Source organism: Callorhinus ursinus, unplaced genomic scaffold, assembly GCF_003265705.2.
Source record: "Callorhinus ursinus isolate GAN/ISIS: 27379988/994484 unplaced genomic scaffold, GSC_fseal_2.0 scaffold45, whole genome shotgun sequence".
NCBI lineage: Eukaryota > Metazoa > Chordata > Mammalia > Carnivora > Otariidae > Callorhinus > Callorhinus ursinus.
This window is the reverse complement of record NW_027397107.1, coordinates 12,085,757-12,106,983: the sequence shown is the minus strand read 5'-3', so window position 1 is coordinate 12,106,983 and position 21,227 is coordinate 12,085,757. Positions and strand designations below refer to the sequence as shown.

The window sequence follows — 21,227 nt, the reverse complement described above, 5'->3', positions numbered from 1 at the left end:
CTCTAAGCTGCCCTTTTACTTTTGAACCCGTGTTTACCCAGGAACCCATAACGGGGTGACCCCCCCATCCAAAGGGACAGCCCCCAATGCCAGCCCTGAGTGAAGAGTCCTGTCAATTCGCTTCGTGTTATTTTGCCAGCTCAGAAGACTTCCTCCATCAGTTTCATTGGGAATCCACCTTCTGAGGGTGCCCGCTCGGCCCACAGGCGCCACCCCTAATTTGAAGTAGCCAAGACAGCAAATTGCCCCACACCTTGGTCGCACCCGCTTTCCCTGCACTGGGCACGGGGCCTCCTTCCACCCGGCTCGAGCCCAGCAGCCCCACTGACACTGTGCCCTTCTCGGCAGGCGAAAGTTCTCCCCATAAAGTCAGGGCTTCCAGAAGGGGCATGGAGGGGGATCCAGCCACTGCACATATCCCTGAGCCAAAAGAGAGAGAGAGAGAGAGAGAGAGAGAGAAGGAAACAGTGGCCAAGACAGGGTGGGAGCCCCAGCTCCCCCATTTTCCTATACAAATGCAAGGCCAGATTTTGACCTCTCCCTTGGCAACTCTGCATGTGAGACAAGAGAGAAACTAATACAGACATGACTCTTGCACTGCGTTAGACATTCACTTCCCCCACCCCTTGTTTCTTCATGGCCTTACTTTTTTTTTTTTTAACACTTGAACCCAGGTTAGCCTATTTCCTGTTCCTATTTTTAAGGAATTCAGGGCCTCTGCAGTAAAGAAAGACAAGCATTCCCTGGAGCTTTCTATTAGGAATGTTTTTAGATTGTTGGTTGAAAGCATGTACGTTTGTTAACTTGCACCCTAAACACACCCCACGGCCTCATTTAACTCTGAGCACTCATATGTGTGTTGCAACTACCTGTGCATGGTTCCAACTTAATCAAGTACTTAATGAGCAGCATCAATATTCGTTGTCTTCTCCATGGGAGCCTATGCTCATCAAGTAACTGTTGGCTGTCTCCACAGCCTGTGGTTGAGCTAAGAATTGTCTGTCCTTTCTCGAGACAGTGAGCTGTTGGTCCCCCAAGATGGGAAAACCCTGCTGGGTGCTTTCCAAAGGCTTCATTTTAAAACAAGATGTTTCCACTTAACAGATCTTTTGCCAACGCCAAGCGATTTGGAAGAGCAGTAAGAGATCCACCATCTGGGTGATAGTCATTCAGAGATCCTTGTAGCGTGCCTATTATGTGCCAGACACTGGGGATCCAATGAGGACCTGCCCTCATGGTGCTTATAGTCTGGTGGGAGAGACCTACACTTATGGAAAGGTCAGCCTAAGGAATACATAACTGCAAAGTGAGATCAGGGCTTGTCAGGAAAAGCACGGGGTGCTGGGAGAGCCATTCCCTAAAGAAGAGATATTGGAGTTGAACTGAAATATGAATGTGGGGAGAGATTAGTTATTCACTGACTATTAGGTCTGGACACACACGCGCGCGCACACACACACACACACACAGTATAACTCCTCTATACCTAAAGAAACTGAGGCCCAGCAGAGCAAAATGTCTTGCCCAAGGTCAGAGCTAATTATAGAAACTGGCCATCCCAATACCTAATCCCTTCCTGCTAAATCACATGGATTTTATTTACATCCCCACCATAGATTATTTCAATACATTTGGCCAATAAAACGCAGAATATTGAGTTAAAACCACATCCCTCAAGACCACAAGCATAAATAACGATCGTGTTTTAATGTGGATGATACCTTTTCATTTTGCAAAGCCAAGTTCTCATCATATCAAAATCCAAGACAGTTTGTTTTCAGTAAGAACGGGAAGGTCATAACCCTGTCTAAAGAGCACTGGCAAATCTCTCTAACCGTGCAATGCTAATTTGGGCGTGAGCTGTGTGTTTAGGCTGACTTCATGCCCCAGCTGGGTTTCAGATTTGCACATGGCGACTGGGGGGCTCTTTGCTGTTGTACAGCAAGGGTCTCTCCCTGGACTCCGGAAGCCTCCGGGGATTTACCGCTGTCCTCGCCAGTGTGTGCCTGTGCTGCGTGGTCAAACATTCTTTTGAAAAGCCCGTGAGAATCCACTTGCAGTCTGTGCGCTTGCACGTAAAAGCCAGGTTCTGGAAAGAACCGCAGAGGATCACACTCTGACCCGAGGTTACCTCTGGGGAGCTGCTGCAATGGGGAGGGGATGTGACACGGTCTTCTTTTTATTCTAGATACGCCTGAGTTGTGTAGAATTGTACACAAGAACGTATTCGTGTAGTACGCATTTAATGCATGCGTATCAATTTTTTTAAAGAAAAATCTTTAGAAAAACTAACATCTCAATAGAACAAAGGTGCGTCTCCGCAGAGAGCAGAAGCGTTTCTTCTGGATGTTGACTGTCTATTCCCGAAACCTGAGAGTAACTCCCCCTTGACCAGCACAGAACTGAAGGTGGAAAACGTACCCTCCCCTGCATCCCAGCGGGAAATTTGGAAAGTTGGAGGCGCCTCGAGGGTCGCCGCACTTGCGGCCCGCGCCCCCCTTACGGGTGCATTTCGGCAAGTCGTGACTTCACCGCGCGCGCACCCAGACCCCCCGCAACCCCCCAATCAACCGGTGCGGGTGCCGGAGGGTGCGGCTGCGGCGGGGCGGGGCCATCCGAGCCCGCTCCCCCACCTCCTTTCGCGTCCCCTCCCCGCCAGCCCCGCCTGCGCTCGCCCCCCGCCCGCGCCCGGGGCGCCTGGCCCGCCCCCTCCCCTAGCGCGCAAACGAACCTCGCAACGCGCTCGGCGGCGGCGGGCGGGGGCCGGGCGGGGGCCGGGCGAGGGAGGGGGCTGGCCCGAGCAGCCCGACTTCGCAGTTGTCTCCCGAGCGCGGGCTGCGCCGCCCAAGCCGCTGGGCTGGGGAAGCACTAGCCGTGGGCTCCCGGGCCGGCTCCTCCAGGCGCTCGCGGGCATGCAGCCCGGGAGCAGGCGGCGTGCCCCGGGCCGCTGCTGAGCCGGCCGGGGCGGCGGGGACCAGCGCCTGCCGAGCCCCTCCCACCTTGCCCCGGGGCCGACGAGCGGCGCCCCGGCACCCCCTCTCCGCCCGCAGCCCCGCCAGCGCCACCCCCCGCGGGCCGCAGGGGCTCATGCAGCCGCCAAGGTAAGCGCGGGCCGGGAGCGGGGCGGACCCGGCTCTGACATCCCCGAGACGCCACCCGCACTTGCGGGGGCCACGGCACTGCTCTGCTCCTCCCCATCCCCGCGTCTCATCTTGCTCCGGTCTTGCCCAGATTTGGAGCTTTGCTGCGCCTCGATCGCTTTAGCTCTTGGCAGCAGTAAAGTTTTTGTGGTTTAGTATTTGCTCTTTTTTTCCTAAAATGCTCTCCCCGGGCAGCCGGCAGCGCGCGTGCTTGGACAGACCTGGCGAGCGTCTCTTCCACTGTGTGCGGGCTGGGAGCTCCCTTTCTCCCTCGCTGGCAGCCGCACCGGGCAGCCCGCGCAGCCTGGGACGGAGCCGGAAAGAGGGCTGTCCCGCCGTGAACCCCCATTGGCGCGACTCACCCGGGTCCCCTCCTTCTGCCCCGCGCCTGGCTGCCTAGGCCAGCTGCAGAGCCGCGGGACAAGCGCCTGCCCCCGGGGGCGTCGGTGCTGCACGGTGCGGGCTCGGGTCCGAGCGGTCCTTTGAACGGGGAGCACCAGCGCGCAGGAAGGTGCGGGACTTGGGTTCAGTGCTAAGGGGCCCGAGTGGCCCCGGCGTTCCTAAGTGGACGGGTGGGCCCGGCGGGCGGGGCACAGAGACGATTCCGCGCCCGGGTGGAGCGGTGGCTCATGCCAGGGAACTAGCTGAAGCAGGGGTACAGGTGTATTTAGGGGGAGGGCCGACGGGGGGTAAGGGACGCTCGGTTGCAATTCTTGATTGCATCCTGTTAATGTAATTGCATTAGATCTGCTCGGAGGCCGAATCAATTCCCCCAGATTGCGATTTTTAATGGGAGCCTGCGAGTTGCTATTATGTGGTGTGGTTTCGGAAGGCGTTGGATTGTATTTATTTTTATAAATCGGGCGTCTCGCGGACGGAGCAGGGGAAATCGCGCCATCTAGCGGAGATTGCAAGCTGCGGGTTCCTTTTAGGCAACGAAGTTGGGTGTTCTCGAAGTAGGAGACTCCAGCGCCAGGTAGAGAGAGGCGGGATGAGCCCTCCAGGGAAGAGTAGTTATGCGTGTATCTATAGTCGGGCTGAGCTGGGGCGTCCCGACACCCCCAGTTCAGCACGCCAAGCTCAAGGGACAGAATTACAGGTTGTACTGCAGGGCAGGCTGTCACCTCGAAGAGATCCGTCACCTCCGATCTGGCTTTAGGGTCCGCCGGCAAAAACATACACTGTTACCTGCCAATAAGTGGATACCCGTCATTCGAACATCTTTTGCGGGGGAAGGGGGACAGAGACTGCTGTCTTCTCCAGTGCATCATAGAGAGGGGATTTTTCAGGCAGATCTTGAGCCATGACCCCTAGGAAAGAGATTGGCGGGGAAGGGCAGCTGAAGGACAAGTGGGAAAGGGCCTCCCGCTGATCTGCGCAGGGACGGGAGAGTATACCAAAATGGTATTTTTTTTAAACGCAACAAAGAGTTTCCTGATGTTCCACTGCCACAGCGGGTGACAAGCAAGCCCCCTTTATAAGGGATATGATCTCCAGTGAACGATGGGGCTGACTTTGCTGGGTGACAAGCCCAGCGGACAAAGGCTCTGGGTGGGGCACCCACACATCCAGGCGGGCTCCACATTCTCTGTGGCTGGTTTTTGCTGCCACCTTCCAGGCCGGATGATACTAGCAATGAGCTGAGTTCTCCCTATTCTAAAGGATACCTTGGTTCCTTGGAGAGCAGCATGGTGGTGCCCTTATGGTAAAGACCCTTGCCACCTTGAAATCCTCTTTCCTGTGGTGCTGGGGAAGGAGGCCCCAGATCCCTTTTCACAATAGCTCTGCTCCTACCTCCCCCCCCCCGCCCCCGTGACAGACCAGTGCTTACATTCCAAATAGACATGTGGCATGGGGGGGACGCAGGGGCGTCTCTGCCTCCCCCATGCTGTCTCTTCCTTTGCAGGTGTTTATTTAATAACCAGATTTGTGACCAAAAGGGTCTTGCAGTAACCTGGCCTCTTATTCAAGGAGGGCTTCTCTGACTTTCGCTAAGAAACCCCTTACAAGGCATGACCACTGTTCCCTAGTGTGCATAGTAACACAGAACAGAGCTGGGAGAAGCTCCTATTTTATAGGACCCTTGACTTGGCCCTTCGGCCTCCCCACATGGGGCCAAATACGGGAATTCTTAGATGAGGAGATGCAAAATAAAACGAACAGGTACTGAGCATCTCTGACATTGGGACAGGAAGTCTTTCAAGCCATCGCTTCCCTGATACTGGCATTTCCATTTCTCTAAAGGTGCTGGCATTTCCATTTCTCTAAAGAAACTGAGGTCCAGACTTAACATATATTTACCCTGAAGAAGGGAGGCTCCAGGCTCTCCCACCTGTCTGGTATCCAGCCCCATTCAAAGGACAGACTCCTGTTTTTCTTATTTTGACTGAATGATAGTTCAATGTCAGCCTCCCTTCTTTTCACAGAACAGAGCTATGAAGGAGCAATGAACAGGGCAGTGGATAAACTAGGACTGCCTTACCCAAGTGTGCATGCATCCAAGGTCAGGCAGAAGTCAGTTTCCTTGGCGACAAATAAACATCTTTTGAAAGGATGCCCAGTTTCTTAACCAGGTGTGACCCTATGAATAGAAAACGCAGCATCGTTTTAGAGTCTAGGGGTCAGGAGGCAAGAATGCCTGCTGATGGGTGAAACTTGTTCTAATTCTAAGGGCGGTAAGAAGAAGACATTTTGAAACTTGGGCAGAAATTTTGTAACGGAGTAAATGCAAATATCTTTTATAGCCTCACTTAAAAAATTTCAAGTCGCTGCTACTTGATGAATATAAAAATGCCCTCTGTACTTACTTGACTTATAAAATTATTGTATCCAGATTACTAAGGTGAAGAAAAGTGTAGCAAACACTGTTTATGCAGGAAAAAATAACAAAGCGACCGGTTGCGTTTACTTCTGGTTTTTCAGTTGTTTGTTTAAAGCAACACTACAAGATGAGGAACTTTCTGGAATCAAGATACTAGATTTGCCAGAGTCTGAAAAATCTGGCAAAAAGTTGAAAACAAAAGATTCTTTCAGCTATCTGGTAAATCAAGGCCAGTTCCTATAGATTCTGCGGCCTCCACAAGGCAGAGCAGAGATCAGCAGATATGAGTAAAAATGCCCTAAAACTTATTGATTTGTATCTGTGAGGCATTGTTTAGTGGTTACCATCCTTCATGGCCGTTACTTATGTTTTCTTTTTCCATCTTTGGGGACTCTCCTACTCAAGGTCTTTGAAGCAGCTTGCCTGGCTGATAGCAACAATTTGTCCTGTTTCCTGATAATGCTCAGCTCTTCTGCCCTTGTGAACCGAGATATTCTGGCCAAGTCCTCAATAAGAACCTCAGTATCATCCCTTTATTCTTCATACACTGTTCTTCTGAAGATGGACGCAAACATTTTTCATCCTCTTTAGGAGCTCTGAGGACTTTCCTCTTGATGGATGACTTTTTGAAACGAGCTTAGGTGGAAACACACAAACACACCAAGATTCACAATTATGGCGTCATAAACGTTCGTGTTATAAGCCTTGGCGGCCACAACACAAACACTCAACTTCAGAGTTCAGTCTCCTGTTAGTCTTGTATATATTTCATTCATCTGTGCCATGGTGTGTCTGTTCCCAGCTGGTTAGCTACTTAAAAACCAGGATACCTCGTTGTTCCAGGTGCTTCCACAAAGGTTTCTCCCCTCTATCAAAGCCTGATCCTCTTTTGTGATCATAAGATGTTTCTGGTTACCACCGGCCGGGATGCCGCATTACTCGGCTCCCCAAGAGGCTTGCTCAGAAATCATCTGCTGGACAAAAGTGACTTTGAAATTCGCTGCCAGTGTGCACTTTCAGCTTCTGACCCTGGCATCCTGGAGAACAGACTGCTTTCATAAGAATATATCCCTTGGACTGCTGCGAGTTGAAGCTACTCTGGTGTTGCTGCCTCTGCAACCCTTTCGTTTGGCCACATAGCCTGGGGGGGGGCGGGTCTTAAATTGATCATAGCCCCCCCCGCCCCCCCCCGAGCAAGTGCATGCCCTAGACAGCAGCCACAGAGTCCCAAGCAGATGTAAGTCCTAATGACTTCCCCAACGACCTCTGTGATAAAGTCTCCCCCACCTCCCAGGGCTGTGCCCTGATGCACCCCTTAGAAAAATCCCCCGTGGGGCTCACCAAAAGCCCACTCTTTTGGTTTGAATGGACCAATCTGGCCTTAGCACAGAAACCCGCAAACGCTCTACCCATGCCCCCTAATGAAGGCTTGAGTCCCCTTCCTGCCTCTCTGTGCACTCTCCACTGGCTCCGCCCCACCTGGCCCCTTGAGATGTGCCCTGCTCTTCCTCTAGGTTCTGTGAATAATAAATTTCTCTATTTCAGTTTCCCCTGTGGCTCACCATTGAACTATGGCTCGCCACCCGGCACCCCGGGCTCCACTTAATTTGACAGATTCCTAACAGAAGAACACGTGTAAATGCATATCTCATTCACAGAATCGTAAACACTGTAGGGTTTCCTCAAAAGAACTGGTACTTTGGAAACAATAAGAATTAATGTTTGTTTGGAAATTTGGGTGTATAATACACTTTCCTTTACATTTAATTTAATATCCAGCATGGAAAGAGGTAGAGTATAAATAATAAATAGATTTTTTTAACACCACTGCATTTTCTCAGATGGGGTTCCATTTATGCAAGAGAGGCAAAGCAATGAGAAATGTAGAGCTTAGAGACCAGGCTTACCTGTAGACACTATGAGGTTCACGACAGCACCCCCTCACAGGTCCAGACCTGCTGGTAACCCCTCCCTGCTAAGTTTGGCAGCTCATTTTGCACCAGAACAAGGGACTCATGGGACATTCATTTATGTTGTCTCACACCCTTCAGTGCAGCTAAAACAGTCTGATATTCACATTTCAGGAGACTGATTTCAAAATGCTTACCTTACTATCCAGAAGCACACTGGGCTTTGTATCTTTAAGTATCTCAAGAGCATATGGTAAAGAAAAGCCAGATGCCACCATTTTCTTGGCTGTGAGGGTGTTAGCTTGTTGTTTTTTTTTTTTTCTCTCTGCTGAGATGCCTAAACTCCCAAGTGTCTGATTTCTTTATGAGTAAATGGATGCTACTGGCAGAAGCTCCAGACCTCAGGCCTAGTTAGAAATGTATTGCCTCCCTTGAGCCTGGGCCAAGAGTCAATGAGGACAAAGGAAACCCAAGCCAAGATGGCACCCAAGCCTTCCCTTTCCGGGTCAGTGACCAATCTCTAGGGGCAGAAGCCCACCTGGCTTAGAATTTGAGACAGTGTCTGGATGGCTTATGGTCTGAAGGGACTGCAATGAATTGATACTCTAGATAGGTTTACCTAAACATCTTGTTGTGTAATATTTACCTTGTCGTTCAGAGGCTACATCCAAGTAAACACTCTATGAAAACTTGACCTAAAAATACCATTTAGTCTCCTAAAGAAAGAAAAGGAATTCTATAACTACTTTGACTTCCCTAAGTCTTAAGGGGCTGGGGGAGATTGTTCAGGGAAGTTGTTCTTTTCTTAAAACATGTTTAAATTTGTGTTTATTTCTGGAAAGCAGCATATCTCTAAACATATTCTCCTTTCTTGCATTCTTTTTGGGTTTTTAAGGTAGGCTCCACTCCCAACGTGAGGCTTGAACTCACAACCCTGAGATCAAGAGTCACATGCTCTACCAGCTGAACCAGCCAGGTGCCCCGCCCCCATATTCTCATTTCTAACACATAACCCACTATTATACAAATGGAGCATATTATTGGACTAACAGAAAAAAGTAAACCCCAGGTGAAAAAGCTGGGAAGCAGCTGGGGAGAGAAACACTGAACTTGGCATCCCAAGGTCTGGGTCTGAGGCTCTTCCTACTCTGATCTTCCTAGTGACCTTGGACAAGTCACTTAATCTTCCAGAGTTTCAGTGTCCTCATTTATGAAATGAAGACAGTTGTCCCATGACACAGACGAGACAACTCGACAGTTAACGTGGGAAACTCTGCTGTATTGTGGTTGCTCAACAGAACTTGAATGTCACTGGTGATGCACTTAGAACCCACCCAGGAGTCAAGGATATCCTGGCATCCTTGGGGAATTCTGCAGATCTCCCCCCAGTTTCCACACAGACAAAGGCTCTAGCAGAATCGGGCGCACAATAGACACTCTGGTCAAAGCCAAGCGATGGTTCTTGTCCGTGATATAAAACTAATATTGTCAGCTACTTACCAACACTCACTCTGTGCCAAGCATCTGTTCTCAGTGGTCTGTATTGTGTTAACACGTCTAATCTCTGTAATAACCCTCGGAGGGAGCTAGAGTATATCCCCACTTTACAGATGAGATCATTGAGATTTAAGGAGCCCATGTTCAGACCGCACATCCTCAGCTGGCAAGCGGTGTTGACTCTCTCATATCAAAGCGAAGCCTCCAACAAATGTAAAAGAAGAAAACAATGCTGGAGGAGGATGTCACGTAAAGGGACACATTTGTTCATGTTTCTGCATTGGCTCTTTTCCCCACCTCCCATCAGCCAGCGATCTTCTTTATTTCAGCTTTGCATTAGCCATTCTAAACAGTTTTGAATTTGATGAATAACTTGGTTATCTGTTTCTATTGCTAAATGTCTATGGTATTTGTGCTTGGCACCAAATTGTTCATTAATCCAAATCCTCCAGCCTTCTGCCGGTTGAGAGAGAGAGAGACAGACTCACTGTCAGTTCAAACAGTTGCCATTTGGTGGATAAATGGTTCCAAGCTGGTTCTTCTCCCCAGTACTTACTGGAATGGGGAGAAGTAAACACTGGGTGGTCTGTTCTCCATTACAGGAACCTGGTGTGTCTTGGTATGGGTATCCAAAAGTTTCTTTAAAACAAGAGGTTACTGGGGCACCTGGGTGGCTCAGTCAGTTAAGCGTCCGACTCTTTGTTCCAGCTCAGGTCATGATCTCAGCGTTGTGGGATCGAGCCCCATGTGGGGCTCTGTGCTCAGTGGGGAGTCTGCTTAAGATTCTCTCCCTCTGCCCCTCCCGCCATTTGCTCGCTCTCTCTCACTCTCTCAAATAAAATAAATCTTTTAAAAAAAAGAGGTTACTCAGTGTTTTTGAGGCATGGTTTCAGGCATACAGGGGTATTGCTGAGGATTACTGCTGAAGAATTTCATGGTGACACTCAAACATAAAAAAAAGTCACTCTTCAAATAACATTTCCTACTTGCTCGGACACATTTTTACTTGGGGAACCCAGAAATGTTACAGATGAGGCCCCAGAATGGCTCCTTGGAGTCAAGTGCGGGCAAGGCCAGTTAGTTATAGGATCCCTAGAGATGCTAGAGCACGGAGCTGGCAGACCCCTCCAGGGGCAGCCAGGCCATGATTCTGCAGATTGCAAAGCTGAGGATCCAGAGACAGGACAGACCACGAAGGGGCCTCCCAGCTCAAGGCAGAGCCGCCCCAAATCCTAGGCCTTTCTCTCTCTCCCCAGATGCACTGCAATATCTAGAAGGTCTCAGTTACCACACTGACCGCTAAGCACTGCACAAATGCTATCCTTCTGTAGGCAGAAGAATTTGCAAGCTGTAGACCAGATGGTAGGTCTGCTCCAGCATCACAGTCCTGAGGCTCAAGAGGAAAGTGAGGGGAGGGGAGACTTTCATATACGAAACTTCCAATTATATACTAGTTTGTCATCCCCAGAGGGAGAGAGGCGAAAAGCATCGAAAGAAAAAGTGTTGGCACCTCCAAGAGTTTACTGCGAACCTCAGAAGTCAAGAAGGAGAGGTGAGAAAAGGCGGAAGGGGGTGCTCAGCTCCAAATACCATGGACATGCAACCCCAGAAAGTGTTAGCCCGTGATCAGGAGGGCTCCAACCCAGCCTGAGTAGGATTGGAACACAGAGGGAGTCTGGGCAAGGGGATGAACACATAAGGTGAAGCAGGTGTAGTAGAGACAGAGGGGAGCCCTGACATCTCTTGCCTGGGAAGGAGTTGGGGAACTCATCAGAGGTGGCATGACAGCTAGGAGTCACCCAAGCTCCGCTCTGCCACCAAGCCAGCCAGGTGACCTCGGGCAGGTTACCCACCTTCTGCAGTGTTAGTGGGGGTACCTGTGAGCTGTCTAGCTTCCAGACGAGAGGGGACAGAATCAGCATCTTTAAACGGGAACGAAGTCCAGTTAGAGCAAAGGATGAGGTCTGTCTGTCCATACATCTGCAAATCCCCTTTCACTGGTGAGCTCAGTTCTTCTCTGACTGCTTAGCCCCTTCCATGATGGAAGAGTTCACGGGAATGTTTAACCGAAAGGAAAGCTAAAATGGGAAATACCGGGCGCCTGGGTGGCTCAGTTGGTTAAGCCACTGCCTTCGGCTCAGGTCATGATCCTGGAGTCCCGGGATCGAGTCCCGTATCAGGCTCCCTGCTCGGCAGGGAGTCTGCTTCTCCCTCTGACCCTCTCCCCTCTCATGTGCTCTCTCTCTCTCATTCTTTCTCTCAAATAAATAAATAAAATCTTAAAAAAAAAAATAAAATAAAATAAAATAAAATGGGAAATACCTACTGGGAGGGAGCAGTCAGAAGGTTGCTAATCATTTGGGGAGAAATGATAGCTAACGAGCTAGATTGATTGCTTTTTTATATGTGCTTATATGCCCATGGAAACATCTAGAAAGATGCACATGAAACTGTTAATAGTTATTGCCTCTAGGGAGGCAATAACTCACTTGACAGGAAGTTGATTTTTTTAACATGTGCATATATTACTCTTTCAATTTTTTTAAGATAAATTTGATGCTGGAACGAAGGACATGGAAAGCCCAGAAAACTGTCCTTCTATATGGACTCTGGGAAACAAACTGAGGGTTTTAAAGGGGAGGGGGGTAGGGGGATGGGTTAGCCCGGTAATGGGTATTAAGGAGGGCATGTATTGCATGGAGTGCTGGGTGTTATACGCAATGAATCATGGAACACTTTAAAAAAAGAAGAAGAAGAAAATTGTCCTTCTAGCATTTTCTTTTTTTTTTTTTTTTTTTACAAAATCCCTTTTATATCTTCCCAGCACAGTGAAAATGTCCATGCCTACCATCAGGGGTATGTTTCTGGGAGGTTCTGCAGGGGGTGGGGGGTGAGGGCCCACTCCATACTGATGTACCAAGCCCAGCCAGTTCACCAGGCTCTGAAAGTCTCCAGCCTCTGCTCCTGAAAGCAGACTCATGAGCAGGAATGTTAACCCAGGGGGCAGTCTGATGTAGTGTCCCAACAGGTGAAAATTTGATGGAACGTGTTCCAGACCGTGAGGCTGATGGAATGTAGATGTCACCAGTCTTCACCATGAATGGTCCCATTTGTTAAAGAAGTTACTGACAGAGACTCCCCACCACACCCCAACTCTGAGAGACTAACGAGTTTTGTAGAGTCCCAAGTGGATTTGCAGTAACGACCAAGGGGAGTAAACGCGGGGCTCCCGAGACACCACATGAACACCCATCTCAGAGTACTGAGCACGTGGTGTGGAAATCATTTGTCTCCACATCTGACTGCTCCCCTGGGCTGCCAGGAGGGGCCAGGACTGACTGCTGCCCTTCTGAGAACCCCCAAAGCCCCCATTCAGAGTGAGTACCCCAGTACACGGTGAGCACTCGTTGAATGAGTAAAACAGAAACACAATAAATAAATAGGAAGAATCTGTCTTCTGCGGGGACAAAACAGTGTTACTGGTCTGATCACATCCATTTAAAGCCATGCCCAAGAGCAAATAAAATCTGCTAATGTGTCTTAAATCCATATGAAAGAATTCAAAGAAAAAGTGGGATACGTCTTCAGTTTCTTAAGAGAGCTATTGGAGGGCGCCTGGGTGGCTCAGTTGGTTAAGCGACTGCCTTCGGCTCAGGTCATGATCCTGGAGTCCCGGGATCGAGTCCCACATCGGGCTCCCTGCTCAGCGGGAAGTCTGCTTCTCCCTCTGACCCTTTCCCCTCTCATGCTCTCTCTCTATCTCATTCTCTCTCTCAAATAAATAAATAAAATCTTTAAAAAAAAAAAAAAAGAGAGCTATTGGAATGCCAGGGGACTCTGTGTTTCAAAACACCACTAAAATATTGGAATAAAATCTCCACGTTTTAATTACTAAAAATAAGCATCCCTCATGGTGAGGGAAGGAACAGTGTACACACAGGACAAAGGAAACCTACGGCAAGAGCTGAGAAGACAAGATAGGCCAAAGGCTTTCTGAAGTCTACAAGGAAGGGGTCCTTCGTGCCAGAGTAAGGACAAGACTCACAAATGCTTTGGACGAAGAGAGGAAGGGAGAGGCCCTCTCCTCAATCACCATGGAAACAAACAGGTGAGGGAAATTCTATAGCCCCCTAGCCCCCCCACCATCTAGAGGGAAGGGAGCAGGGGTAATTAAAGATGGCAGCCACGTCCTGGTGGGCAGAATGGGCACTGATCTTCCGCACTGGACCTGCACCCAAGGGCATACACCCTGGGACCCCCTGCCCACAAAAGGAGCCCCCCCATCTAGGAAGGGTCACGCTTAATAGCCTCTCTATGGACTGTATACTAAGAAGTAATATCACCAAGCACATTTGGAAGTCCCAATTAACTGGACCAAGCACAACACACTTTCTGAAAAGAGAACATGAAACCAGAGGAATCTATTAGTATTCTTGGAGGAGGTAGAAACAGGCCTGGAGACGAGGGAGAAACCCAGGGATGAATTATGTTTAGACTTTCAAAATTCCTTCTGAGAAAGTTCCACCCCAAGGGTCACTCGAAATAGTAAATTGCTCCAGAATGTGCGGGGAAACGCCACGGGTTGGAACTGTCCTTAGAGACAGGAAACAAAAGATAGGATAAACAGGTACTTTGCTGGATGAAGAATTATAAACAGTGGGGATCCCCAAGGATCACCGGTGCTCCCAGGCTTAGTTTCAATGTCCATAGATCATCTGAAGGAGCGAATGCTCAGATGCTTCCAGGCCTGCAGATGAAATGAAGGGTCTGGAGACGGAGGGCAGACAAATGGCGGATGACCGCAGGGCACGCTTATGAGTTAGCAAGAAAATGCACATTGCAGCTATAACAGGGGCAAGCCTCAGTTAATGCATTTAGGAGCACCGCATCCAAATGATAAAACAAAATGGACTCCATCCAGCCTGTTTACAGCCCAAAAGGGGATCCTGGGGGTCTTTGCAAAAATGTTTGTTTCCTAACGGCCGTGCAGGACCATGTGTGTTCAGAAAGTGCCAAAATGCTTTCAGAAACTGCTTTGGGAGCTAAGCCTAAAATAGGATTCTCCCCAGGCTATACCCATTCCCCCAGAGAAAAATACCTCAGTACTATATAGAAAAGTAAGTAAAGTCAGCACCCAGGTAAAGGACTTGCCTGAGAAGCTGGACTGCTTTGTTCTTCAGTGTGAAAGATGAAGCAAAAAAGATGATATGGTCAAAGTCTATAAAGCCTTGAAAGTTATTGTGATGAAGGGGCACCTGGGTGGCTCAGCGTCTGCCTTCGGCTCAGGTCACGATCCCAGGGTCCTGGGATCGAGCCCTGCGTCAGGCTTTCTGCTCAGCTGGAAGCCTGCTTCTCCCTCTCCCTCTGCACCCCCCCCCCCCGCTCATGCTCTCTCTCTCTCTCTCAAATAAATAAATAAAATCTTTTAAAAGAAAGAAAGAAAAGGAAGGAAGGAAGGAAGGAAGGAAGGAAGGAAGGAAGGAAGGAAGGAAGGAAGGAAGAAAGAAAGAAAGAAAGAAAGAAAGAAAGAAAGAAAGAAAGAAAGAAAGAAAGAAAGAAGAAAGAAAGAAAGGAAGGAAAGAAAGGAAGGAAAGAAAGAAAAAGAAAGGAAGGAAGAAGAAAGAAAAAGAAAGAAAGAAAGTTACTATGATGAGAAAAACAGCTTTAGTTTTTCCAAGTTGCAACCTATGCATTTTACAGTAGGAGAACCCTGCTCACACCCTGGACATATAGATCAGAACTCAGGTTTAGGGTTCCGGCTAGAAGCCCCTGCTTTGCTTTTCCCAGGGTAACTTTTGAATTAACCCTTAGGGTTCAGTCCAAGAAAAGTGAGTGACTTCCACGCCCACGCCCTGTAAGCAGTAGGTGCTTCTACCCTGCTCTCTGTCTCCTGCTCTTTCTCATCCTGGGATGGAGGGCTGCCCCTTGCCTGGCTCACTGTGCACCCGACCCATCCTGCTCTTTCCAGGACCTGTGAGTAATAAATCTTGTGACTCTAATTCCTTGATGTGGGCTATTGAAACTGCACCTTCAATCGAAACAGGACTGTGGGTTTCACTTGCCCAAAGTGGGAGCTTGGATGCTGAGGGAACCCCCTGCTGACCCCACGTGGGAGGGGGGCTTGTGCCCCCTCATCGAGCAGATCATAATCTGCAGATTCTTAATGCAATACACCAGCTCTGGCTTCTCAGCACAGTTACAGAGAGAGTGAACAAGGTCTGGTTCATCGATCTGAGACGACCAGACCCCACAGGAGCCCTTGAAGTTTGAAAGAGGAACTTGAAGTTTTATTTCAATTAAAGAGAACTGGGTCCCCCTCTCAGTTGTAAATTGAAGCAACTGAGTTCCTCAAGACATGGCACAGGCAAAATGTTTTCAGAGGTAGGGGGTGTAGGGGATGAGAATAGGCTCAGGTAATTTTACCAGTAAATGAATGATGGATTAGGCGTCATGGACAACGTATCTCTGCACTTCGGGAGGCTGGCGAAAGGACTTCTTGGGACCCGTGTTGGACCATTAGCTCCCTCCTTGCTGGACGTCTGTGCGCACAAGGGAGAGAATCCTCAGTCAAACCAGTTTCCGCAAAATAAGGAACTCTGTTGGCTTCCACAGCTGGAGCTGGTACTCATATAGCTCAGAGGGGCTATAGTGAGAATCAGTTACTGGAGTGGCATGGGGAGCCCTGAAAGTCTCCATCAGTCCCAGAAAAGCTCACCAGATAAAGTACAATGCTAGTAAAAACAGTATGCCAACTCTGCCGACCCCGCTTCCACCCGCCAACCCTCATACACACTGGCCTCCCCATCAGGTTGCTACCTGCAGACCCATCCTATTTCGGAATCAGAGACCGGGACGGGGCTCCCCCATAGCAAGAGTCTCAGGACAGACACTGATTGGTCAGCTTGGGTCACGTGCCAGTCACTACTTTATTGAAAGTGATTATTAAGTTATCTGTCTCGCCTCAACTTTAAGTCTAACAGGATACGCTGATGGAGTCAACCCAAGTCTTAATGGGCACCCAGGGTTGATGACGTGTGATGCGACTTTCCAACCTAGCAAATCCCTACACTTTAGTCACCTGAGAGAGCTTGTTAAAAGTGCTGATGCCCAGGCTCTACCCAGGGATTCAGATTCAGCTGCTCTGGAATAGTTCCTGGGCAGTATTACTGCTAAACTCCCCAGAGTGGTCTCCCCAAAAGACTAAATCTCTCCTCTTCTTGAGGCCTCCAGTGGGACTCCCAGGTGCTAAAAATGGACACCCTAGCGGAGCACGTGCAGGCCTTTCACGTGCTTTCCCAGGCTCCTGCTCTGTCTTCCTGCAGCCTCATCCTCAAGGTTTTCCAGCTCCTCAGGCAGGCCACACCTTGGGACACATTATACTCATTGTTCCTTCTGCCTGGAATCCTTGCCCTGCTCCCCCTCCCTTGCCTACCATCTCCCCCCACCCCCACCCCCCACACACATACCACCTTCTTCCGCACTGGGAAAACTTCCCTCGCCACCCTGCACCCCAGTCTGAGCTGAAGGCCCCTGGCACCTAGGTTCTGTGTCTCAGCTGTCAAGAGTCTGTGTTCTGCTTTATCGAAAGTGATTGTTAAGTGATCTGTCCTCTAGCCTTGACTTGAAGCCCAGTGCGGACTTGCATCACTGGAATCAGTGGCCCATGCAGCACATCAGGCGTGGGCTTGGTGTGCTCAGCTCTACAGTTTATTAGCCAGTCATTGGATGAATACTTGACTTTACTCAGCCTCAGTTTCTCATCTGCAAAATGGGGGTGATAGTAGAACCTACCTTAGCTTAAAGTGTCTAGAAATGTACTTAGCCAGCGCTTGACATAATGTGAGAGTGTGTTGAAACATGAGCCATAATTACTGTCACTCTTACTAAAAATGAATCCTTCAAAACACCCCACAAGACACACCACCTTTTCAATAAAGCCTTCTGCAGGCAGTTATTTGCCCCTCACCTTCCTCTAATATTGGTTTCTACCAGCAGTCAAAGATTGGGGCCTGTCTTATTTATTTCTTTATCCCCCAGGGACTAGCATGCAGTCGTCCTGAATATACATTTATTGACTGATGACTCAGGCCCTGGATTTGGGAACACCCTGTTTGTACCCAGAGGCAGGGAAAGCTGGAGTCCCTGACACCCCTCGCCCCTGGGAGGGCTTCTGCCTTATGTAGAACCTTGCCTTTCCGAAATCCCCTGTCCCTCCACCACACAGCCCCAGTGCCTAAAGGTGGAGGGTGGGGGGGCTGGGCCCAACACAGCCAGGGTTGGGTGATTGGGAGCAAAAGCCATGCAAGGGAAAATCGCTAACCTGAGGCTCAGAGTACAACCTAGGGACAAACCCGTAAGTGGTCACCCTCTATAATGGGAACTGTTTATATGCAGTCAGCTATGCTTTGAGTTAAATGAGTTTCTTTGGTGGATAGACTGCTGAGTTCCATAACCCCCAGTGTTCCAAGAATTTCTTATTGCAAAGACCTGGTGGAGTTGTCAATAAGCTGGTTGGTTTGGCCAGTATAGACAGATCGCTCAAGGCCAACATGACCCTATCCTGCTTTTTTGGGGACTGGCTTTCCCTTGATAGTCTAAACTACATAAAGGCCAAATCTCCACTTTTGTGATGTCCAAATTCAGTCTCACACATCTCTCCTCGTGAGGAAAAAAAAAAAAAAAGGGAGAAGCCCTCTGCATCCATCCCTTTCCTAAATCATGTGCTTATTTATGTCCTAAGAATTGGATCTCCTCACAAAATGGCAGCCAGTCTTGTAGCAGGAACTCTGGGGCATTCCCATGGCCCGGTGGCCCTCCCAAACTATTTGGTTGCAATCTCAGGGTGACAAGATTATCAGCCTGCCCCTACAGAAGAAGAAATTGAGGTACCGAGGCTCCAAGTCCTGCTTCCAAAGGTCCACCCTCAGGCAAGGACCACATCGGAAAGGCTTTCGGGTCTTCCAGAGCCCGCACAGCTTGCCCCCCTGGGCTGCATTCCCTGCTGCACATGCCCAGCAGTGCTTGTGGCTGAGTCACTGTTGGGGCTGCCGGGAATGCTGATGGATCCCCTCTCTCTCATGAGCGAGAAGCTCTAGAACTAACTGTGCAGGGCACAATCCAACAAATGGTGTTAATGGATGGACCTCGGAGGTGCCTCTGTGCAGTCTGGCTCTGTGCCTGCCTCGGTGGGTCAGTGCTGCCCTAGGAGTCTATAGAATAAACCGTTACATCTGGCCCAAGAATGCCATGAGACCCCTGGATTGTGAGGTGCTGGCCTTCCACCAGACAGAACCGCAGCATTTTGCAAATCAGGGCTTAAAATGAACCCCAGTTTGGGGAAATGATAATTACAGCCTGTTGGACTGAAGCCTGACTGACTATTTGGGGGAAATGCGGTGGCGCAACTTTAAAGGCGACTAGTTGCCTTCCTGGTATTTTTGCCCCCAGGGAACAACAGCTTCCTGTCGCCCCATGGCACTGCTGGCTGAGACCTTAGCCCCCTTTCTCACCTGTTTTGCAGAAGCCAGATTCAGAAGGATGACTGCTTGGGTTGCGACTTCACGGGGACAGTGGGCTTTCTTCCCCTTGCCCAAAGCTTGCTTCTCCAGAGCTACACTCCCCTCCTGGCGGACAGAGTCCTAAGTGCAGGGGCAGGCTTGCCGCCTGTGTGGCCTTCAGCAAGTGAGGACTGCGATAGTGCTTAAGAGAAACATCAAAATTGGATAGAAATACAGAATTTTTTTCCAAAGAACCAGATGAGTAGGCTTGGAGGAGAGGTGAGGGGGGCCAAGGGAGGAATTGGTTCGACGCAAAACACTTGCCCTGGCCTATTTGCGTTCCATCCAAAAGATGTTTCTCAGGGCAAGTTGCCAGTCTCTTAAATATCCCAACAGCGGCAGAAGAGCTGCAGGTCCTAGGCAACCTTGGGGAGGAGACATTTTTCTCCTGGAAAAATAAGCGACCGAGTTAAGGGAAGTCACCACCCTGATGCCCTCCCAAGAGCGGCCTTGGTGGCCTTGCCCTGGCAGCCCCAGGAGGCCGGGCCCGGCGCACCGCAGAGACCGCTGTATCCACACCTCCTCCGGGGTGGCAGCCGTCCTGCCGCCTCCGTCAGGCTCTCAGGTCCCCAACTCGGGAGTGCAGCCAGGGCAAGTACCGGGGAAGCAGTGAGGTGCTCGAAGGGGATGCCGGAGGCCCAGAGCCCAGGTCGGGTGGGTGGCCCAGGGTCTCGGCGGGAGGGAGCCTCGTGGTGCGTTGGCGGCCGAGAGCCAGCGGACCGTCCCGGACAGCCTCGGACAACTCGGAAGCGGATTCTCCAGCCTCCTGCCTGGGGGACACATCTGAGTGAGAGAAATGAACCAGGGGGTGTGGGTGGCGCCTTCGGGACGGCAGTCTGGTTGGGACGGGGTCCTGGGGTTTGTCTCCCAGCGCAGTTTCTACTTGGGTTGGATATCTACAGGTTGGATGGGGGGGGCGCTCTGCAGGCCGTCCGGGGGCGCTGGGCCTCCCCTGCCTGGGCTGCCGCGGGGGTCGGGGAGCCGGGGCGCACCCTGCACCCCCCGGGCCCGGGTTCCCGAGCTCCCCGCAGCCAGCGTCGGAGCCCCGCCGCCTCGGTCCCCGCCCAGCTGGTCCCCCCCTCACCCCCCGCGGGCCGCGCTGAAACCCGAGCGCGAGGGGGCGGGCCGCGCGGCGGCTGGGGCGGCGGGGCCGCGCCGACATTGGAGGGGACCCGGGGGAGGGAGGGCGAGGGAGGGGCGCGCCGTGAGGGGGGGCGCGCCGGGCGCCCGCGGCCGAGGGGGAACGAGCCTCCCGGCTCGCTGCTCCCGCCGGCGGAGCGAGGCTGCCCTTTCTCCGCAGCGTGATTTATTTTCCTCTTCTTTTCTTCTAAACTCTTCTTCCAGGGAGAGGCTAGTGGTAACAGGCCGAGCTGGATGGATGGGTATGGGGAGAGGGGCAGGACGATCAGCCCTGGGATTCTGGCCGACCCTCGCCTTCCTTCTCTGCAGCTTCCCGGCAGGTAAGGCACTGCCCCCGGCGCGGGGACGGCCGGCCGGGCCCGCTCCCGGGCCTCGTCGCGGCCCCTCGGCCACACATCTGCTAGCCAGTCGGAGCTGAAGTTCGCCGGCAGCCCCGGGACCCCCGCCTCCCACTTCCACCGGTCTTTGTTTCTCCCGCGCCCCGCCGAGAGCGCGATGGATGCCCGCGGGGACCCGGGGGGCGGAGGGAGGGGGGGTGGAAGGGCCCCGCCTGGCTGCCACGAGAAGGAGCCGGAGCAGGGAGGTCGCAGAGGCCGGGGGCGCCTCCCTCCCTCCGAGAAAGGGGGTGCCGAGGACGCGCCCCTTAGGGGCCCCGAAGGAGGGGGGAGGGGGAGGGATCGCCGACTCGCAGCGGGGGGCACTTTCTCCTGCAGCTCGCCCACCAGTGTGCGAACCTGCCGGGTGCCCAGGGGTGGAGCTGGGGCCGCCCCTGAGGTCCCAGGCGCGTCCCCGGCCGCCCCCTCCTCCGGGACCCAGTGCCGTCCCGCCCCCACGCGCCTGCCCACGCGGGGAAGCCCACGGACCAGGCTCACGCGAGCCCGGATTCCTGTTTGATAACATTCCGCGTCGCCCCCTGTTTGTTTTTATTGTGTCAGAAAGGGAGAGAATTTCAGAATTAAAGCTGAAAAAGCCATCTGTTTCCAATGAATCCCCCATAGTTTTTCACAATGTTTTTGGCAGATCGCTGCTTTCAAATTCCTCCGAGCCCGGACCTCTTGTTTTTGTTGGGGGAAGGGAGGCCAACTCCACAGAGAAGCATTTGTTCCTTCCCAAACGCTCCAGTTTCTTTACTTTTTTTTTTTTTTTTCCTTTCGGGGGGCGG

At 51.2% G+C, this 21,227-nt stretch overlaps 1 protein-coding gene across 1 annotated transcript in view; it reads left to right on the top strand.

Annotated features, from left to right (window-relative positions):
* The first annotated feature begins 2,754 nt into the window (after positions 1 to 2,754).
* Positions 2,755 to 21,227, top strand: part of RGMA (repulsive guidance molecule BMP co-receptor a) — a 44,647-nt gene continuing 26,174 nt past the window's right edge. The window contains exons 1-2 of the mRNA XM_025892988.2: positions 2,755 to 3,101; positions 20,270 to 20,385. Of these exons, the coding sequence (XP_025748773.2) occupies positions 3,088 to 3,101; positions 20,270 to 20,385 (130 nt within the window). The 5' untranslated portion in view covers positions 2,755 to 3,087. The remainder of the gene's footprint in view (positions 3,102 to 20,269; positions 20,386 to 21,227) is intronic.